Source organism: Corvus cornix, chromosome 18 (assembly GCF_000738735.6).
Source record: "Corvus cornix cornix isolate S_Up_H32 chromosome 18, ASM73873v5, whole genome shotgun sequence".
NCBI lineage: Eukaryota > Metazoa > Chordata > Aves > Passeriformes > Corvidae > Corvus > Corvus cornix.
In genome coordinates, this window is record NC_046347.1 from 3,151,023 (window position 1) to 3,174,099 (window position 23,077).

General features: G+C 41.8%; 1 protein-coding gene across 1 annotated transcript in view; it reads right to left on the minus strand.

Moving 5' to 3' along the window:
• Positions 1-1,013: 1,013 nt before the first annotated feature.
• Positions 1,014-23,077, minus strand: part of FOXK2 (forkhead box K2) — a 46,537-nt gene continuing 24,473 nt past the window's right edge. The window contains exons 2-9 of the mRNA XM_039562611.1: positions 15,348-15,542; positions 12,511-12,658; positions 11,907-12,053; positions 8,971-9,164; positions 8,003-8,178; positions 6,759-7,055; positions 6,168-6,377; positions 1,014-3,230 (exon numbers count right to left, since the gene is read on the minus strand). Of these exons, the coding sequence (XP_039418545.1) occupies positions 3,034-3,230; positions 6,168-6,377; positions 6,759-7,055; positions 8,003-8,178; positions 8,971-9,164; positions 11,907-12,053; positions 12,511-12,658; positions 15,348-15,542 (1,564 nt within the window). The 3' untranslated portion in view covers positions 1,014-3,033. The remainder of the gene's footprint in view (positions 3,231-6,167; positions 6,378-6,758; positions 7,056-8,002; positions 8,179-8,970; positions 9,165-11,906; positions 12,054-12,510; positions 12,659-15,347; positions 15,543-23,077) is intronic.

Consider the following 23,077-nt stretch of genomic DNA (forward strand, 5'->3'; position numbering starts at 1 on the left):
GATCACCCCCAGCCCCCAGGAAAGCAGAGAGCTTGCACAGCAAGTCTAAAACACGACTGTTCCTGGAACTCCACGTATTCCCACCCCCATCCACTCCTAAAGGACGGGGATTACCTTCTCTCCTCATTTTGCCATCTCTTTCCACAGTACGTGTGTCACAGTTCAGAATCCTGACAGGAAAACTAATGAGTTGGTGCACAAATTCTACAGTAATTCCAGGTATTTGCCAGCACAAACTGTGGAATACAAGGATTTCTTTCAGAACCTTTAGGTATTCACAGTAAAGGAGAAAATACACAATTAATCAGTGCAGTTGGAGATGTGAGACATCACCAGTTCTTACAGACACAGGACAGAAGGGCTGTGTGGACACAACGGCCACGGAATGATGCCGGCCTGGGGCTGGGTCACACTGCTCCAGCTGCTTCTGGGGCACAGTAACAATTACGCCATTTCACTGCCTCCATCTTGAGCTATTTTCTTCTTCTTCCCCGAGGATTGTTTGTTCAGACCATTCGACCACGCTTTTTATTCAAGGAACAGGTTCTGCCCATTCAGCTCCAAAGACTGTGGCCCTTCCCAGCAGTTCCACAGCCCTCCCAAGGCTTGTGGAGTTGGGTTTCTCCCCAGCTCTTGAAAACATTGCTGTGAAAACCTGAGCCATCTTCCAGGAAAGCTTTCCTGGTCCTTGAAAGCATTTCCCCAACGCTGATGAGAAACACAGAAGGTAACTAATGCAGGAAAAGGGGATCAGAAACCAAACCCACATTCATGACAGTGATTCCAGAAAGTGACATCTCCTAAAACTTATTTACAGAAATAATGATCCATCTTAAGGCAGAGACGTGCCCCAAACAGTGCAAAGCATGGTCCAGCCCCTCCATGCCCTTGGCTCCCGGGACACGGCGTGGCAGGAAGGGGCACCTTGGCTTGTTGGGTCTGACACAGAAGCTGCATTAACCCCAAATATACATCAATATTTCAAACACACTTGTTGAGGAATTTCAACTTAGTTAATTTGCTGAATAAAATTTAATTTTATTTTAAAAAATCTTATACACTATTATTCACCTAGCCCTAGTTGTGAACAGATCTCACTTCTGAAAATAAACCACATTCTAGTCAATTCATTCAACACCAAATTAAATTACTAGTACTGGATTTCTTTTTTCTTAAAAAAAGTATGTTAAAACTTTACTTTTTTTTATTTTTAAAACCTCTAAAGAAAACGTTGCAATTGTACAGAAATGCTTCTTTTCAGGTTATGCTTTTTTTTTTAAATGCCTGTTATAAATCCAGCTTGTGTAGAGTTTTTTTTTCATAGTTTTTTAATGTATTATCTGCAGAGACATTGTAACAGTTCCATTGTGTAGATGAACACAAAACTTGTACAGATTTCTCATATTTGGTCTTTAGGTAAATAGTTTCCAAAAAGCTGCCTAAAATAACCACTCCAAACTGTTCAGTCCATCATGAAAATACAGTTTTTCCTTTCGTAGCAGGAAAGGAAATATAAATAATGCATCTTTATTACAGAACAGGACAAAAACCAGATTCCGATGGAGGCAACGCTCCGGCTCCCACTCACCTGGCTGCAGGAGGAACTAAGACGTTGTGTGAGTTGAAGACTGAACAGCAGCCTTGTTTCAATTGAATTTTGAAATGTAAAGTGGAATCTATTACCACATTAAAGTGAGAAATTACCGATACATTTTAAAATGTTCAACTGCAGAACACACACTTAAAAAAAAAAAAAAAAAATTATTACCATAATCTGGTAGCCACTGTTAGAAAACCACAACAGCTACTGGTCATGGAGACCCCGAGGTCAGTGTCTGACATCAAAGTGTTACGGAGAAATGGGGCAGATTAATTTCTACTGAAGGGTGCTTAAGCTTAAAAATATCGAATATACCTCTGACAAGATAATTTTACTCTTTTTAAAAGGACTTGTGATAAAGAATTTTATCTTTCTAAATGAAGAACAGTCTGTTATCTTAAACATACACAATATTAAGCGAGACTCTTGTTTTACTTTAGACTGGAAAAATATGCCAGGGACAGTCAAAGTCAACACAAAGTAACAAACAGCAAAAGGTAGCAGAGAGAGAAACAGGTAAGTGCAGCTCTGGTCAAATCCATAGCAGTTCTTTACGTCAGTTAACGGCTCATTTACATCAGAGTTTCTAATCAGTTACATGCAAGCCCAAAGAAGCGTTTGATCACTACACATGGTAATAAAATTTGATTAAATTTATCAGGCAACTGCTAAAATATGAAAATTTGCAGATGTAATAAAGTAGCTTTATCTGAACTTGAACAGGACAGACAAAAGTAAATCATTCCGTTGGTTAAAAAAACCCTACATTCAGTTTTTTACCAAACAAAATTTCACATGAAAAGTAGTTGTGTGATTCCAAAGTTTCCGGAGTAGAAATGGAGTGATTTGAAATGTCAAAGACCCCATTGTTTTGCAAAGAAATGAAAATACACCTCAAAAATTTCTAATTCCACATGTGAACAACAAAATACTGCATATCTATCAACAACTGCATGGGTGGGTGGATCGGAAAGGCTTAGCTGCCACGGTGTCGGAATGGCTCCTGCCTCTGTTCCCTTTAGGAATATACAATCGTTTGAAACCAGTCACACTAAGCGCTATCATGCTGCCGTTACACTGAGATCCTCAGTCCTGGAAATAATCTGACAGATCCTGTTAAAGCTGCAGCCCTCCCAGCACACACAGTCCGTGGGGCAGGAGGGGCGGGGGCACAGCCTCTACAACAACATGGTTCTGCAGTTTGACTTTAAATTACCGAGTTTTAAGGCCACCTGTGTTGGGTTTTGTTTCAGTGCTGAAAGTTGAAGTCTGATCACAGGGCCCCTTTCCCCACTGCGTGAGAACATGTTCCAACATTTTAGGTGTTAGATTTAAGTGTCTCCTTTTGGCACCACGGAGTTTTTGTTGGTTTTTTGTGGTTTTTTTTTTTTTTTTTTTAAAAAAAAAAAAAAAAAGAAAACTCCCCTAAGTTTCTAGTTCTGGCTGCCTTTGTCACTCACTGCCACGGGTGGGGTGTCCACGTTCACAGCTATGACTATGCTCTCTCCATCCTCTGTTTTGATACGTTTGAGTTCCTGCTGTTCTGACTGGTCTCCATTCTGGCGCTTGGTGGGAAGCGATGCCGATGCGGACGCGTGGGTTGCTAACATATGCAGAGGACTTGCAGCAGCTGCAAAAAAGAGAATACAAACTTCAGCACCCTGATCCTTGTCAATCAGAGGACACAGGAAGCAAACCTGCACTGTCATTAAATGATCAATTCCTTTATTGGTACCACGTGGGGTATTGGCAGGCCCAGGTGAGATTCTGGTGTGATTGTTTAATCTGCACAAACCTGCTGTGCACATTAAGGACATTTTCCCAAATCGCTCAACATTCACACAGATTTGGACCCAGATGGGAGAACAGGGAAGCAGCTCCATTTAGCCACTGGGAAGCTGAAGACAGGGAAGGATTTGATGACTGAAGATTTAGCAAATCCACACCGTAACTTGTGACAGAACAGAAGCGGATTCAAAACCCCCTTTGGTAGGTTCTGGCCAGGTCTCTGATCACTGCAGATGTGTGATGTGGCCTGGAAGGAGAGCAGGACCATGCCAGACCCAGCAGGGGCTGTAGGTTACTGGAGGGAAGTTCTGGAATTCACAGAGTCAGGAGAGCACACGACACAAGCAGCAATTCCCCTGTGATGGGAAATGAGGCATTTGCCCACAGCTAAGGAGAAGGCAGGGCTGGAACAAGTCCCAGTGGCCAGCAATGACCCAGGCGACAAAATGCAAGTGTTCAGCTGAATCACAGCAGCAGAGATACAGTTCAAGCATCCCATACAGGATTTCAATCTTTCTCCTTCCATGGATGAGGCACCACTCATGGGTGAGTACAAACCTTGAGACCCCTGAGGTTCCTCCCTCTGCCTGTGAGCAGCCCCTTCCTCAACATCGGCCCTGGTTAAATTCACTAATCAAATGTCTTTGCAAAGAATGCAAAATGCTAATTACAGGTTTACTTGTTCATTGCATTTCATGAAACTTTATCTAAACATTATCAAACCACCTGCTTTTTTCTTGATCCCTTCCCTCTGCATCATTTCCCTGACATTATCATGGCATTCCCTGCTAGTGGAGATGAAATATCAAGCCCATGAGAAATTATTACTTGCTAAACTTGTAGCTAGTTATTAGTAAGCTATCCTAGAGAGTATCACCTCTGCATGAACCAAGCTGTAAATCAATTTGCTCTGGAATCTCAGAAGTCATTCAGCTCCCATTAGAAAAGATATTCCTTGTACCATTTCTGAATAGGAGCCATGGAGATGGAACTTCTGAATAAAAGGCCTTCCTGCAACTTTTGTGTTGCTTAAATAAAAACAAGACCTCACCTTCAAGCACACATTAAGACAATCACTGCACTATTCTACTGCACTCTTCCAGTGGAAAGTGTTCCTGCCCATGGCAGGGGGAGGGAATGAAATGAGCTTTAAGGTCCGTCCCAACCCAAACCCTTCTGTGATTCTGTGATTTTTCACTCCGGGGTCTGGTGGGTAACCAGAGACCCTTTGGCTGCAGCCACAGCTGGTTTGTGGGAGTAGGAAACACACAAAAGAATGATGATGTTTGAAATCTACACTGAAAGCTGAGATACAGAATACTGAGTTATGAAATTTTATTGTACAGTAAGAATTGTGAGTTTCTTTTGGACCCCAGAGCTCTCAGCTGACTCACAAGGACCAGGCAGCGCTGCCGAGCTGTTCTGCTGAGAGCAGGATCTGAAAGCACCTGCTTTACTACACGTGGAAAATGGAACAGGAACAGCATCTGCTCTGGATTTCTTTCTTCTCAGGTGGCACAAACCTTCTTTCACCAAACACAAATGTGTGTGTGAACACAGCCGTGTGCGTGTTACACAGACACATGCAGACAAACACAAGTCTGTGTTTCTGTGGGCCCAGATGCTTTGCCTGAGAATTACCTGGTTTCTTGCTGGTTTAGGAGTTACTGTAACAAGAGACCAGCACCTGGAGCACACCTCGCTCCACACCCACCACACACAGAGACACATCACAACTCCACTCCTGTGTGCTGCCACATTCCCTGCACACACCCTGCAGCCGTCGGCTGTCCTGGCAGGGACCATGTTGAAATCAGCTGAGTTTTCAGAATCCAGGGAAAAGAGACAAAGAATTATTCCTTACTTTTAAAAATAGCTTTTCAGTATACTTCACATGGCTCCCAGCTCTATTCACACATCCCTTCTGACACAGAAAGTGCACCTCAAGTCTGACTGTGATGCTTTTGCTGCTCTTAAGCTGGAAGTGAAGTGGCAGCAGCCAGAACACTGACCTATAAATGTCAGTGATGGCAAAGGAGTAAAAAGGAAATGAAGCAGATAATTCACTCCGTTAGGAAGACTTTCGAGCAGAAATGCAGGTAATAAATTGATATAAGATAACCCTAAAAATATTTCTGTAAACGTATTTTATGACAAAAAACCCTCTCCTTCAGTGTCAGATAATACTCAAAGCAAAACTGTTAGAACAAGCTGTGTGCACCTGCCAGCAGAGCAAACCTGCCCGTGCTGTGAGCAAGAGGGAATGGATGGAATGATGACAAAGCACCGCTGCCCACTCAGCCTGCAGAGTCCCAGATGGGAATGCTGGATTCAGACAAGAACCACCTCAAAATCTTCCAGAATCTCAGTCTTTTCAGTACAGGTTCAATAAAATCAGAATAAAAAGTAACAGTTCAAAGAGCCAACCCACAAGCAAGTTCTGGTTTTCCTGTTGGTGGCTTCCAACAAACCACCTGGGAGCAGGCACCATTCTAACAGCTCTGTTTTACAGGAACTTCTTCTAAAACTTGTTTCTATCCTAGTTTAAAGAGGAGAGAGGATGGGTTGTCACCACTAACTACATCCCTATAACAACCACAGAGGGAACAAAAAGATGTTCAGGCAACCCTTAGTGAAGAGAAACTCTGGTTCTTACCAAGAGAGAGGGAAGGAGCCCTTGCAGGCTGCGAGCTAAAGCCTGTGCAGAGCTCAGCTCCCGCTCTAAGCAGGAGGGACGCGAGCAGAGGAGGCAGAGGCAGCCAGGCCCCCCCGTACGTACCCGCGCTGCCCTGCCCCGCCACGGCCGTGCTGAGGGGCACGATGTGCGTTCCGTTCTGCGTTACAGTTTTTATGGGCAGCTGGTGCTGCCCCAGCGGCGCCTGTTGCACTATGGTAACTGTCTGTAAGGGCGTGGGCTGCGATGTCTGGATGATACGACCGGCAGCTCCTATTGCAGCATGGCTAATAGCAGGGAGAGGCTCCACTTTCACTGAAAAACAGGAGAGAAAACATGGTTAAAAATAACAAAGTGCTCAGGGACCACTTGGTTTCACTCAATCAACCCTCAGTGAAGTGTGTTGTTTTATTACTCGCTCCAGCGTATCTGAGAAACTACAATTCGAAATGTTCAGTTTTAGCCAAACACTTCAAGTATTGATGCCCCAGCCCTGGAAGTGTTCAAGGCCAGGCTGAACGAGGCTTGGAGCAACCTGGGATAGTGGAAGATGTCCCTGCCCATGGGCAGGGGGTGGAACAAGATGGACTTTAAGGTCCTTCCAAACCAAACTGTTCTATGGTTCTGTGATTCTAGGTTCCAAATACTGATCCCTCTGTATAAAGGAGTCCCAAAACAACCCCCACAGGTTCTCACCTTTGACTTCCTTGTGGTCTCCATTCTCTTGAGGTTCTACCTTGGGCTGGGTGACCATAGCAGCTTGTGTGACGACCGCCTGTCCTGCGACAGTGTAAGTGTTTGCTGGTGCTAATCCAGTCACGTTGGTGACTGACACAGCTGGGATCTGGTGCACAACATGAACTGTCTGAACTACAGGCTGCTGGGAGGTCGATGTTGTCACGGGAGTTGCAACAGTGTAGGTGACAGGTTTGATAGCTTGCGGTAGCTGCCGTTGTACAGTAATTAAAACTGGCTGGCTAGAGAGAGGTGATCCTACCAAGAAAGAGGTCAAAATTAGACTGCCAGTTTTAGTTATTTCTTTTAAGCCAGTCATTCTTTTAAACTTCACACTAAAACCTCAGACAATTAATAAGGTCCTTCACTAATGCCTGAATGAGCCAAAAAATACTGCACAATGAAGGTTAGGAAAAGTGGCTATTCCCATCTCCAGGCTCAAAGTAAGGGGCTGTACTGGCTCAGTAAGAGCCATTTGGGCACCCCAGCTCTGCCCCCAAACAAAGCTGAGGTTTGCATTCATTTTAAGTAAACCCCTTTCCACAGATGGGAACACGTGTGTGCTGCAGGTGTTGTGTGCATCAGGAGTGCTCTCCGTGTCCTCCTGCACTGGGAATCCTGGGGTCTGCTCAGGACCATGTCTGCCTTCACTACTGAGTGCTCACTGGCACTTCTGTAGTGCCACATCCAAGAAACCGGATGGCAAATGTACATCAAAGAAGGTAATTAAACAAACACACCCTTATCCCATCATGCCTTATGCTCTTTTTGTTTTAAATAGGAAATTTCTTATCTCACTTTATCAGTCCAATTCTTTTATTCCCCCCACCCCCCCTCTCTGGAAGGATGACATGACCAGAGAGGTGTGAAAGGCATTTCCTCATTTCTGTAACACACAAACCCTTTTGGTTTTTTTTTTTTTTTTTTTCAAGAGAACTGTTACAAGACAGCACAGTCCTACACAGGACAGAGGCACAACCTCTCCTCAGCAACAACCTGATGCAAGGTTCTGGAGCAGCCTCCAGGTAACAACAGCCCCACATCTGCAGACTCTCCCTGGCTGTTTCTGAGTTTCTCACAGATCTGGTCTGAATGTGAAGAGGTGAAATACATACTCATTTTTGGTGTACATATGAAGTCTTGGCAATATTTAGGTGCCAGCCCTCTGTCCCCCAGCCCTCAGTGCCGAGCTCAGGGCTCCTCACCTGGGGCACTCTGTGCAAATCGTGCTTCTTGTATGACGGCGAGTTTTGGCTGGATGGTGCTGGGCTCAGGTTCCATAGGGACAGGAGATCCTTCCCTGGACAAGCTCTCGGGGGTCTGGACGCCACTGGAGTGTGCAGACAACACTCCAGAGTGATTAGGAGAAGCTGGGGCACTTCTGTAGTTAGAAATGAAAGCAGCAGCTGATGTGTTTTAACTTCTGAACTGTGAAAGCCCATGACCTTCCTCTAATGAGACCGTAACACGCTGCCACAGCAGGGGAGGGCACAGCTACAACCCAGAGCTCAGGATCTTTTAAAAAGCTTCTGTTAAACAGGGACAGAATTTAAAAGCAAACTCCAGGTACAGTTAATGGAGAAGAAGTGGCTGGATGCCTTCTTAGGGAGACTCTAAATCTGCAAAACATGAACATTTCTTCTGGTGGAGAAGAACAATGAGCAAATCTGAGGCTACAGGGCAAATAGTAAAAGATCTGCACCAGCAGAAAGGCCATAACTTTACAGAGGGAATAATTTAAACCCAAGTATTTCCCCATCACGAATTCTGCTCAAACATTATCAAACTGAATACCCAATTGTCATCTCTAAGGTCAATAAAATGGTAGCCGGTATCTGAGAATTTTCTTTGCAAACAGTTTTAAAATCCAGTAGATGGCAGTTAGAAATTAAAATTATAACTCTGTAAAACCCATCAAAGGTACAGCAAGGCTTGCTTACATTAACAATCTGATAGTTAATTATGCAAACCGAGTTCTTTAACACTAAAAACAAGCAATAAACACAAGCCTGGTGTATGGGGCAGCCTCCTAATGAAACACACAGAATTCAAACACTGAGTCTGGATGAAATTAAATTACTAAACTCGTGACTGTATCCGAAGCTATCAAGTCTGTAGCAGCCTGAAGATTAAACAACAGCCATAGTCTTTTTGTTCATCTGGTTTTCCTTACCTAGAAGAGAGTGGTCCCAGAGGGGTTCTAAAGCAAGGTACTCCCCTAGGCCGCCTTTTCCTAAAAGCCTGCTCTATTAATTTGCTTTCAGAGGCAGGGTCTATCCTCCAGAATGAGCCTTTGCCTGGTTCTTCCTGGGAACGTGGTACTTTGATGAAATAACGATTCAGAGAGAGATTGTGACGTATTGAATTCTATGGAACATAAAAAAATATGTAGAATTCATATAACTTTTCCAAGTCAGAATGTGGCCTACTGCAGCAGTTTGTACTATAGGAGACTCGGGGTTCAGCTCTTTAATTCCTTAATTTAACAGAACTCAGAGCACTATCAAGCAGTGCCATAAACCTGAAAGGACTCTTGCATTTGTCAAATCTTTCCCAACAATTAAAAACCCAGTATGCTAATTGGAAATAACAGGAATCCCATTTATTTAATTCTCTCATGAGAAACACCGTGATTGAAACCAACTGCTTAGAACACTACAAATACTTGTGCAGAATGCAGTGTTAAAAACAAAAATAAAAATGATCAGTGCTTGTACACCACCCTTCCCCAGGTGTCACAGTTCCTTCCAGGAGGGCCAGCAGAACACAGCATATACTGATTCTGATCCTCTGTGATAATTCTGTTACTGTTCCACAGTTCAGAAAGAAAAGGCTAAATTACACAAGTTCCAAAGGCAGCTGGATTGTTGTGAATTCACCCACAGTCCAGTCTGTCTCAATGAAAGAATTTCATGTCTCTATTAAAACAGCACGTGGCAGTAGGTCCTGAACCAGCTCTTCCAGATCTTTGTTACCACGGTCTCTTCGCACATTTCCACATCCTCAGTCTGCTGCAACATCCCCCCCACTCCTCCATCAGAGCAACGCACAGAACTGCTGACACCCTCAAGTGGCTCTATCTGTGCTTGGCATTGCACACAGAATTTCCTTTTATTTTATTTGTTCATTTTTTAACATAGATAAACCCCAAAATCTCTCTCAATATTATCACTGAACAAGAAGAGACTGATGCTAAGGATGCACCCCAAAATACTTGTCAGGGAACAGAGGTAAACGGGAAAAAGCTTTACATTTACAAAAGCTCTCAAAAATTTGCAAAGTGAATGTAAAACTTGCTCAAATGTCTGAGTTCATGACCCTGACGGTAAGTTTGGAAAACCTAAAGCAGTGATAACCATATATGATTTCTTGAATGCAAACTGATGAAACCAGAGATGGGTTTTTCCCTGCCAAAAATGGAAACATAACCAGAAAGATGCCAAGAACATATTTATAAACTGTATTTATTTCTCCATATGCTAGAATAAAGGACTAGATCCAAAAGTACCTGCTAAAATAAGTTCACAGAGAGGAGTCTTCAAATGCTCAACTAAATGAGACCATTGTATGCTAAAGGATATAAATACCTCAGTTTCTTAAGGTATGGGACTGGGACACTATACATGTGTTTGTACTCTATGTTTTGAATGATACATGCATATAGAGCCTCAAATATGATTTGAAACATCTATCCTAAGTCACCCGAGCAGCAATCCAACTCCCAATGTGTAGAAGCTGGCAGAGTAGTGACTGAGCAGCATCTGATTTTCAGCTTTTCCAATTGTCTCTATGAATAGCTGCTAATTAATTAGTCCAGAACACACTGTCTGCTGTGCCTATCACCTTGGCTTTAGGAAGCACTACAGCCCCAAATCCACACCCTGTTCTATGGCAGAGTTCTTTACCTCAGCGTGACCGTGTGTGTGTGTGTGTGTGTTGGGTTCATGATGCTCACAAAGCAACAGCATATACACAGATACTCAAGGTACTGCAAAATAGGAAGCAAAACACACATCAACGTTTTATAAACAGAGTCTTGTTGCTAAAACAACGTGACTGCAGCCAGGATACTGCACTGTTATGTGAGAAAGGGAAACAAAAGAGACTTCCCAGCCACAACAGCCAAGTCCTTGACTAACCAAACCCTTAGCAAACAGCCAGGAACAGCTACGTTCCCCACTAACCTTGGGTGAGTGATCCAACTTTCATTTAGGCCTTATGACAAGTAAGTATCTGATTAATATTTAAAAATCTCTTCCTCTACAGGCTGTGCTTTTCAGTCTTCCACTTGTGCAGCCAATCTCTCCAAATTTTACCTCCCTGAAAATAACTGCAGAGTGAGCAGCCAGCAGTGAGCTGATAGTCCACGATGGACCGTGTGCTCCAGGTGCTCCACGCCCTGCAAACTCTGCTCCTTTGGCCTCTGAGGCACCCAAAACAGCACCAAAGGCACTGAGCCTTCATGTGTGTCTGGGACGACTCTGCCAGACTGATTTTTACTCGGTTAGTCATCCTGGCAAAAGCTGAGGCTGGTCTTGGAAAAATGAAAAGAAAGCAGAAATTAATTCTGCAGAGTTGAAGGGTTTGGTCCAACTCGGTACAGGAATGGGCAAGCTCACAAATCAAACAGTGCATGAACCAGTGTGAGATAATGACACATAACACACTTGTTCCTTCACCTGCTGCATGGGCAAGATCACTGTTTACAAACAAAACTGAACTTGGAGCATTTAATATCTCAATTTTATCTCAAGATAGCAACACGGATGTTTACACAACTGTAAGTTACAGAACATGACACCATTCCTAGATAGCATACGGGATTCAAATCCAGTGCCAAATGCACTTTGCTTTCCCCAAAGTCTGTCTGCATCCCTACTAGAGGTTTAGAGAACACCAATCCATCAATAAAGCAATATTTCAAATACAGACTCATGTAAATCGCCCGCTTTGTTGGAAAACTTACAATCAGAAGAAAGACAACACACTCATTTGATAAATTCTGTTTCTGAAGGGTTCTGAGGCTTACCAACTGCCTGCTCATGACTGTTTACAGCTGCCAGTATTGCTCACAAGTGAAAAAAAAAATACTCCAGAAATCAAAATTACCTGCCAGCCCTTGTCTGCTGTCCTGTAGTAGGGATAATTTTTAGTTATGTGCGTATAAATTCCATTTAGTGTAAGCTGCTTATCCGGGGCCATTGTAATTGCTTGGACTATTAACTGTGCATAGGAGTAGGGTGGCTTAGAGTCATCCTGGACAAAAACAAGAGAAGTCTGCATCAACAAACTTTGGAGAGATACACACTGCTTACCAGATCAAAAGTCATAAAACATCATTAATTTGACTTAGGGCACTTTTGGACTACCAAAATCTTGAGGCAGAAAAGAAAGTAAGAAAGCTTTGTTCTTCTGATTAGCAATTTTAAGATAACATAAATTTTGCAGATATGTATAATAGCAAAGAATTTTCAATAGCCTCCAAACAGATCTATAACTGAGACTGCACACAGACCCTCCCCCAAAGGGGAGAGGGGTAAATCAATCAATCAATCAATCAATCTCACATCTGATCACAAAACCCTACACACTGTTTTTAAAGCCTGGAATGTTCCAATTACCACTCAGTGCATACACTTTAGCAAACAAAACATCCCAAGTCTTACATTCACCTCAGGTGTAATTTCTGGGATTGGTTTCAAGCTGTATTTACCTTTGGGCTATCTCCCCCTGAAGCTTCCTTGTCGTTTTCTGACTGTGAATTGTCAGCCATCAAATGTAGGTCAGATGCTATTCCACGACTCATTTTGTACCCTGAAGAGCCTGCGCCGCGGGGGCTCGATGGGCAGGAATTTGCAGCACTGTAGAGCATAAAAAGAAGATCCTACTATTTTGTTATACAGTATATCACCACATTATGTCTCATCAAAAAGCTCTTACTGCAGCAAAGCCACTACCAGAGCTGTGAGGCTGCAGCTAAAGGGCTGTCAGGGCTTCCATTAGAAACAACCTTCCACGCCTTGCTAACCCATCCGCAGGAATCAGAACCACTGCAGGAAGAAACCTTGCTCAGGCTTTCCTCCTCAAGAGGACAAGGATCAGCTGATTGATTAGGCTGATCTGTATTTGTGTAAGATTTGCCACCTTAAGTCTACCTTAACTGCATCAGCAGCCACAAATTTTCAGACACTCGTTGGAAACAAGACACACATCTTGCATGGAATTTCTGCCATATGCTTGTGTTCAGTCTGCCCCACAAAAGATCATCTCTCCTGTGTAGTGTTTCTGCACATTTGATAAAATACAGCAAGCAGTGAGGTAAAAAAAGATTTGATTCTCATTTAAATCTAAACCAGTATTATTTTAAGTGCTTACAGGTGTGTGCCCATACTTACACACAGATATATGTACAAAAACCATAAATGTACTGATAAATGGGATGCATCAGCACTGACTCAGCTGATTTAATGCAGTATTAGGCCAATACAGCAGATACACTGTTAGAAAGCAAGAGAAGGTGCCAAACTCTAAAAGAGTATCTCTTAACACTTCACATTTTGCCATCCACCAAAGTGGAAATAATTGTATATAATTCCACTGGAACGTCTTTTACCAGTGGTCCCCTGCCTTGCAGAGGCCACAGGAACTGCAGCTGCACAGTGCCAATTTTCTTCTACAATTTCTTTTTAGCCAAGAGCAAAGAGAAAGTCAGCAGGTGAGGTCCATCCCCTTCCCCAAAATAATTTTGGCAGCTCTCTTACAAGGACACACACTCTCTGCAATTCATACTGCAGCTGATTTCAAGGCAGCCCTCAGAAATGCCAAAAAACGAGAAAGCCCAAGAGCTGCACCTGCTGTGCCCCCAGAACCAGCCTTATCTCCAAAGATAAATTTGAATCTATGAATCTATGGTTCCAAACATCACAAGAAGTAAATCTAGACAATGCTATTTAGATCTACCCACTAAAGCTTTAACAATTTTACATCTGTCAAGGTTTGTTTGTCTGCCTGGCCCTTCAAATTTTTTACTACCTCCTTCTTTATATGCAGAAAGAGGCAAACACTATAGATTGGGCAATATATACTCATATTGAAAGTATCAAATCTTCACTTCACAAGAAATCCACCAATGATTTGTTACTAGTGATATACTTACTCTAAGGGAGAGATGGCATTTTTTAAGTGCTGTACAGAAGAACCCTTGGTTAGAGCCAAAATGTGTAGCTAATTTATTTCTTTAGATATAGGTCACTGCTGCTCTGTGTTTTCACGTATCAGCTGACAACATCCCTCTGCTCTGCTCACTTCAGCATATATTGACAAAGCGACACATACGGTATAATCAAAGCAAGTTTACAAGTCTTCTACAAAACAGGATGATTTGCAGAGAAACTGTCAAGCTTTGCTCTCAAAATAGACTCAAAACTGTCATCTTTTTTTTTTCCTCTGTAATAAACTGCTCAACAGGTGCATGAAAGCCCTGAAGAGAATTACAAAATTCATAGCGAGGCAAAGACAGTGCTGATAGATGGGATATTATCTGAAATATTCGTGAGCTGCTCTGTCATTGGTAAGACGTGTTTTCCCTGAATTCTTATATGAAAGCAAACCTGTTTCACAGACAAGTCTAGATATCTTTTCTCTCTGCTTCCATCATTTAGGCAGGTGTCATTAACACTCCAAGATAGAGACCAAGAGCTTGGCAAGCATGTAAGAAGTCAATTATCCTTAAATTCAAATTTCATTAACAAGTTGTACCTTTTTAAAAAGCAAGCACAGGCAGTTCTTCATTCAAGTGAAGATGCAGGAAGTGAGAGGGGACAAAAAAGCTTTCAAAAGCACATACATGACTGAAACAACTTCCAGTGCCTTGACATGGAAGTTTTGCTCCTGATATTTCCAACACTTTGAAAAATTCTATCTGAACTAATTTTACCCATTTGTGAGGATGGGTTGCTTGTGCTTAATTGAGTTTGGTCCCAAGTAACAGGTGGGACAAGGGCTGCAATTACCACAGAAGCAGCAGGGCAAGGAAAATCCTGGATCACCCTCCCTGGGATCAGCCATCCTGACACTGAGCTCTGCACCTCAGCCTGTGTTTTAAATAAAAGGTCTGCTTACTTCCAGCAGTGACTAGCCAATAACAAATCTTCTGGAGTAAGAGATCAGTCAATTTCCCACACTAATAATAACCCAAACCACCATTTTTCCTGATGATGAACTTCAGGAGGACAGTGGCCAATCAGAACACTTTAAAATGGTGTAATTTAAAATTGTCTCATTTGAAGAGTTGCAATAAGCATGCAAGAGCAAAAAGCAATTTAAACTGTTGGAATGCAACAGCTCCTGAGCAGACTGTTACACATTTAACATGTTAAACCAGAATATCACAGACTGCCCATGCAACTATGAGAGCAGAAAGGGGGATTCTTGAGGCAGGTAAGGCTGAGCTTCAGCTGAACTTTGACCTCAAAAGCAAAATACTGAATGAGAAATTTGTGCTGAGCCTGACTGTACATGGCCCTGATCCCACCTGCAGGGTTTAAATACCTGATAGTTCCTGTGGGAGAAGGGAGAGGGCTGATCAGGTGAGCCATGTTGTCTGGAATGTTTATTGTTAAGGGAGAGATCTGGGGTTGCACAGGCTTCACTGGGGACTCCGGGGCCTCCTGCTTTTCTCTCTTTTCATTGGACAGAGCTGTGAATGTTATCTTGATGTTTGTGCTGGGAAACCTGAAAGTACAGCTGAAAAATAAAAAAAACCAAATATATGAGCCACTTGTTTACAGAATGTAGGACTTTCTGCATAACTTGCATGTTATCACCTAAGCTCATTTAGAATTTAAAAGCCATAGTGTCTCATGTAATTACCCGTGACCATCTTCATTTTACACATCATACAGGGAGATCAACGTGACCAGAAAATGATCCCCAGGTAAGCAACTGACATTTGTAAAGGAATACAAGCAAATGCAATTCTTTCTAACAAGGGCAGTTTGTGCATTGTCTCTAAATTTCTTGAGGTTCATCCTGATCTTGCAGTAGCCCCAAAGCAGAGCTATTTTGAAGACAAAAGCTCATTATTTTATGATGCCAAGGAATGGCTGCAGCAAATGAACAAGTTGGTCCATGATAGCAAAATGAATCAGAAGCATAAATGTTGGCCAATTTGAGGTCTAACCAGTTTCATAGACTGGTCTAAGAGATTTGGGTTCTTTTCTCTTAAAATACGTATTAAATTAAACATATATCAATTCTAATTCTGCTCATTTACAGAGTATACTGCTGCTTTAGTACTACATTTGAATACCTTTTTTCAGAGCTGAATTTAAGACCCAATTTCAGTAAACTGCCCATTTTCAAGTATTACCAAGGATTACATGCCTAAATTTAATGACTAACAACAAATTAACAATGTACAACTGTTTAAAAATTTGAAAAATAAAATACAATGAATGCACCTTAGGATAATCCCCCTGCTACATCCCTGTGCACAGCATTTAGAATTGAACACAATTAAACAGGACACGCTGTTTCTAACTTCTCAGTAAATATATTTGCTCAATCTTGAGCAAATAAGAAACTTAATTTTGTCTCAACAAAAGCATCTATAAAAATACAGTTCAAATAACTTTACTACCTCCTCGTTCTTAAGTTGTTAGACTACACTGAGCACTAAACCCACGATGACATTTACACACCTCCCACACGATGAAAAGGACTTTCCAACGACACTATACCCAGAAACAAACCTCACAAAATGTTGGTGTTTGGGTTTGTTTTGCTTTTAAGTGCTTCTAGGCAGATCTAGTTTTATACAGAGAGGAAACAAGCACATGCTGGAACAAGGGGTAAGAAATGAGCTATGAATGCAAAAGACTGTAAATAAAAGTGATCATTTCTCTGGAAAAATATATTAAACATAAAAGTGATGTAAGAATTGGCAGGAACACTCAGCTGCAGAGTAGCCTTAAAAATGAACTCTCGTGTGTTTTGGCTTTCATGTCTTAAAATGAATCTAAGGATGTTTATAGAATAAAAGCAGCATTTGATTTTCACTATGGCCCTTGCCACATGCACCACAGTGGTTCTTTTTCCCTATAATACACACTCAAGGATGAGGAAAAAGAGAAAGAATTGACAGTGACCTTCCTTTTCTCTCTGTCTTACTTCTGAGTACGGACCGTGTCCGCATTTAACAGACGACCTATTTCTGAAACATGCTCAATGTACTAAATTAGGAACAGAATCTGTGCCAAAAAACTGCACACGCATTTCAGCAAGGAAGTTAAATGGACCCATTTCTGGGTTGGGTTTTTTTCATATATTCAGTAACAACTCATTTCTTCGCTTTTTCCAGTCAAAAGCATTTTGTGCTTGTACCGTTTTAGTGACAATGGAAAGGGGTCTTGGCTGTTTTGCTAATAAAAATATTTTCCCAGCATTTCTTTTAAGCAGCAATAACAACAACACTCAAGTGTATGCAAAGACAGTAGCCAAAGATTAAGTAAAAATCCCTGTGAGAAAATGAGCAATAACATCTGTTTGACACAGGTTTAAATCTTAGTCACCTTCCCTATGCATTTCACAAGGTTATTCCATACCTGCAAATTTACCTTAATGCTTTTGAGACCAAATTTATTTCAACTCAAAGAAAAATATGGGAAGAATTGGACATCGCTTTGGGTGCTAATTCCCTGGTTACAATCCTTATTGCCTGGTAAAAAAAATCACCCCAGTACACACCACTGAGGAACTGGAGTCCTCCTGTGCCACACCGGGGCGAGGATGGGCATGAGGCGGATAGGGAAGAGGTGGATCCCACACAAGTACCAGGAAGGAACGTGGAAAGGCAGAAAAAAATACTCAGCAATTCCTTTGATATTCCAAGTAGGCACACATTTATTAAAAGATCTCCCATTTTACCCTGAATGCATCATCTCCCTGTGGGCATCTCTGGCAAACAAGGCCAGGGCAGCTCTCTGACCCAGGGCACACTGCAGGACAGGTGTCAAAGCACAGCACAGACGTGGAGCTCTCAAACGGTGATCAAGGTCGGAAAAAAACCACCCACAAAAAGCAGCCCCAAACACAGGAGCTTTGACCGACCAGGGCTACTCCAGAGGTTCTACATGTGCCCAACAAACTTGGAATTGACAGTCATGAAAACCCAGAGGCGTCCCCAGTGCAGTTTACGTTTCCCATGCTGAGCCTGAAAGGTCAGTGTAAGTAAGGAAGATACAAGGTACTTACAAATCCCTCTCTGGTTAGAGCGAATAACACCTGAATATTATCAAAAGACCACATCTGTCAATTGATTCATATTTGCAAACAGGTTTTTTTTTTAATAGAAGCATGTTTTTATAGCTGGAATTCAGGCAATAACCAACAGAATTCCTGAATAAATTGCATTTATGCAAATGTATTATATTTACATCCAAAATCAAAGTATAGAACATGTTCTAATTTGATCAGAATCAAGTTGGTTTTGGCATATTCTTTAGTTATACAATGAACTAAACAAAAACCACAGAACACCCACAGGGAGAGACCTCATCAAACATTTAGTCCTCAACAAGCTGAATTGGATTTTACTCACTGTTCAAACATTTACAGTAGTTTCACAATACACTACCACAGGATGGCTGCTGGAGGAGAAACTCATCTAGACAACCCACTTACAAAAAACCCCCAAAGAAATAAAGCAGTTCTGTAAGCTGTTTTGTACATTTATTGATGACAAGTCCATGTGCTTCCTACAGAGCATGACAACGGAGCCACTGTGCGACCCAGGGCACCACAGAGGAGATGTCACAACTAAAATGCAACTCATTACCTCAGTTATTCTTCTTTAAATTAAAAACCAGCTCATTGTGGGTTGACTACTGGAAAACAGACAAGAAGCATCACATCATTTCAAACTATTCCATAAAAAACTCATATATCTGCAGTTCCCAGCCAAAAACAGCAATGCTGGTCCAGGCAGGACCTCTGCAGAGTTTAGGAACTTTGCAGGGTGCCAGAGAAGTGTCTCAGGGTAAAATGTGCAAAGTCTAGTTTTGTCACATCTGTATTTCTAATATTTTCTCACTTCCCCTCAGCAGTTCTGTCCCTACTGCAGGGAAAAGCTGATGATACACTTGTAGTTCTGCCTGTGTGAAAATACCATCTGACTGGAAAGGAGGAATTTCATCCTGCCTTTATCTGGGAAACCAAAACATAGCAGTAGGAATCCAATTTCTTCCCTGTACATAAACCCTGCTGTGACACCCAGTGCCTCAGTATCCTTTGAATTATTCCAGTTTAATTGCCTTCTAAGAACCAGGACCAAAATCAGACAGAAGCTGCCATGCCACTTTGATCAGCAGGTTCTTTTATCAGCACCTCCAGATTTTACATTCAAATAGATTATAAGGGTTCAGCAGTGATAACCCCTGAAGTCAAGGTAGTTACAACTGCACAGCTCAATTCTTTCACACTGACTGTGATACTGAACCCCTGTTAACTTAAAGATCCCCTGAGATTTAAACAGACTTAAAAGAATAACAAGGTGTCTGTTTCTGAACTCTTGTTGATTTACTGAGAGCCAAGGACAGCTTCGACTTTTCACATTAAAAAGCCAAGACTCAAAAAAGAACCCAGTCAGCATCTGGGAGATTGCTTGTGTCGATTTTTGACTTCAAATACTTTCAAGGTGAACACAGGCAGCATTAACTCCCCACAAAGAGAAGCAGAGGTCACGATTAACATCTGCACCACCAAACACAGCTTTTCCACTTCAGTTTTCTCTGACAGTACAGCAGCCTGAGATGATACTATTTGTACTTCCTTCTGCTATTTTGATCAGTGAACTAACAAAAAACCATGGAAATCACCATACTTCTGGCTATGGTCTCCTTTCCATGGAAGGGAGATTTGAAACTAATCCATTTTCTAATTCCTCTTACCTACCTACTTGTGATCTACTTCCCAACTGGTCTTTTTCCCCTTGCTCCAGTAAAAATGACTCTCACAGCCAATTCATTTATTTATACTTCTGGTAGAAGATGTGCACACTGACACTTAATCCCCTACAGTGCACACTCCCAGGCCCACTTTTGAAACACATGCATTTTAAAAGTCAAGCAAAAATTGAGTTTTTACATCTTTCAGACAGAGCTAGAGAGAAATGGAGTTTGGATGGGACTTCTGAAAGTGTCCAGCCCAATCTCCTGCTCAAAGCAGGATAACTTCCAAGTTAGACCTGGTAGCTCAGGGCCTTGTCTCTCCAAATTTTGAAGCCTTCCAAGCAAGAGGGCAACTCATTTCCACTAATTACACTCTCAAGCAGTGAACAGTTTTCTCATTTGTAGAGGTACAAATTCTTCATTGCAACTTCTGCAGCTGCTTGTGCCCAAACTGTGAGCCTGTTGGCACAGCCTGGCTCCAGGCTTTCTACAATCACTCTTTAGGCAAGGGAAGGCTGCATTAAGATCCACCTTTGGTCTTCTCCAGGAAAAAAAATTAAATATAACTGAGGTCCTTTAGCCTCTTCCTCTGGCCTGAGCATTCCAGCAGTGAATCCATTCAAGCAGGTGCTCACTGGAACATGGTGCTTGGAAATTACAACTTGATTGACTTCCTGCTAATGGGTAAATTTCAGTTTGAAAGCACAAGGACCCCAATTTCATCTTTTCTCCATTTGCTGCTTCATTTATTATTGATTCCATCACAATGGATTAATAGGATATTAATTATAGATTAAACAATATGTGGCTGTGGTTTTTAACTGGTTTTTAAATAAACAATACTTCAAAGATGAGTCTTAACAAATACAACTAGAAATACCTTGGAAGTGAAAAAAGCTCAGAAAGTTGAAGTATGATTACATATTTCAGTGTCTGTAAAGCCTGTGTACAGTGCCTCCATGTCCTGGGAAAAGGTGCATCTCTAAAGAGAGCTGAACCCAGCTCCTCACCCATGGAACTGACACACAGAAAACACACAGAAACCTGTAAGAAGAGATGGGACTTCATGCCTTGGAGACACCTGAAAGAAGCAACCTTGGTTAACTTGGAAAAAGCAACAATTCCCACACCAAGGAGAAAGTGGCCGCTTCATTCAGTTTACCCTTTTCAAAAAATACACAATTACACCTTCTAACTTCCTCACTGTCTGAATCCCCTACCAAAAGGTTTCTGACTGCTCAACACCAAGAGCAGGCATACTGAATTATTCATGCCCAGAATTTATTTTTAAGACTTTGGGCTGTGTTTAATTGAACTGGAAGTCAATACCACAGTCCATTTCTGGAATAGAGTCATCACCTTCAGAGCTAAAAGAATCAACAAAACCAAAACTTATTAAGAAGACAAAGTGAACTGAACTGATGTTTTTATTTCAAGATAATCTCAATGTACCCAACAGTTTAAAGTCTGGGCTTCCAAGCTAATAACAAAGGTAGATATATAAATCCATCCAAATAGTCATACATTGAGTACCCACCTGAAAACTCCCAGCACTAAATGATTACTTATTAAGTAAAGGTTGTTAAAAAAAACCCACACAATTTTTTACAGTAAGCATTGTCTTGACTCTTTAAACAGAAGTAACTGTTCAGATATTTGTTTTACAAAGTCTTTTCTAGGATCACATTAAAAAAGTGTTGTTGTAACACTTTGCCATCACTAAGAGTATAGGAAAAGTTATCATGGATACACTGAAAAAGAGTGATCCAGTATAAAACTAGTCAGATTATAATTATTTTCTTATAATCCCCAACAGGGATAACTTTCTTAATGGGTAATTTGTTCATGTAGGTGCTTGTTCACCCACAGGAGGTGCCACCTTGTGCTCCTGTCAGAGATTTTAGCTTTAATATGCCATTTGTAAACTTTTCTCCATTGTTGTCAATAGAAGGAGTATCTGGTTTTCTCTATTGATGGGGGACTGGTGATGAAAAAAATTTACTTATTTATATTAATGTAACACAAAGTTCAGCTCCTCTAGTAGATTTTTAGGAAAGAAGTTTTTTGATGCCCTCCTGCTGGCAGCTGACCACAGCCTGTGAGAAATCACCCCAGCCAGAACACAGCATCACTTCCTAAGGGGCCATGTCCACATCCATTGTGGTGGGATGGATTTCTCCTCCTCCTCCCTGCTTTGAAACTAAGTCCTGATCTGGCTAATTTACCATAAATTTACATTCAATTATGTTTGGCCATTACTAGTCAGGACACTTCTAGAGGTTACCCAAAAAGCAACTGCCCTTTAAAGAGTGGCAACATTTTTCCTCTGGGGACTGAATCCCAACCTCACACATGCTCCCCTTAATTCCCTGTATCCTTTGCAATTGATTTCTGTGGCCCAAAGATCAATCGTTGCACAGCACGTCCTCCACACAGGGACTGGCAGGGCTCGAGGCATGCTCGACCTCTAACACCACAAGGAACAAAGCACTCGCAGATTTTTAAACCAGCAATCAGAATTTTTATTCTGAGCACTGGGCATTCTCTTCACAAGGATTTGGGTATTTTTTCAGGTGTGCCACCACTGTCTACACAGTGCCACCTAACAGGATGGAAAACACCCTAGAGAGCAAGATCACTGATCCATCTATCTCTACTCTTAGATCTCTTAAGATTCAAAAGCAAAGATCTATGCAGCATCAGAAGTGATGAAATATTGCTGGAGCCTCCTGTTAATTCAAGTTGGCCAATAGAACACTTGCAGCAAATTGTAAGCAAAGGCTGGAAATACAATCTAGCTGTAAATTACAGGCTCCCCCATGGGAAACCTTAGTTACAGACTTCCCTGCTCATGTTTTAGCAAGTGCATAAGAGGTATGTAAAAAGTTGTTGGTTGATATTCCTTACAGGAACGGTGCTGACCTGCCTCAGAAGGGTCTGGAACAAGCCTGCCTGCGTCAAAAAATGATCCTACGACAGCAGAATATTGATGACGACAACAGGAACATTCCTGAATCACCAGCAGGAATACAAACTGAGTAATAAACACATGACCCCACCTGAAATGGTGCTCAGCTCGTTCCCACTCGGAGAGCTGACGTCATGAGAAACTGGGCATTTTTAACCCTGTATTCACAGCAGTTTCTCTAAGGGTATTTAAGAGTTTAGACTGAAAAGAGTGCACTGAAGTTGCACCACTACAGCAAATTTTGCTGCAAATTCTATTCTCTTAACAACTTGAAGCTGATCTCACTCCTCCCCTGCATTATTACGCTACAGAAACGGGCATTAACAGTGTATCACAGATTTTCAAAGGTTCCTGTTTCAGCAGCC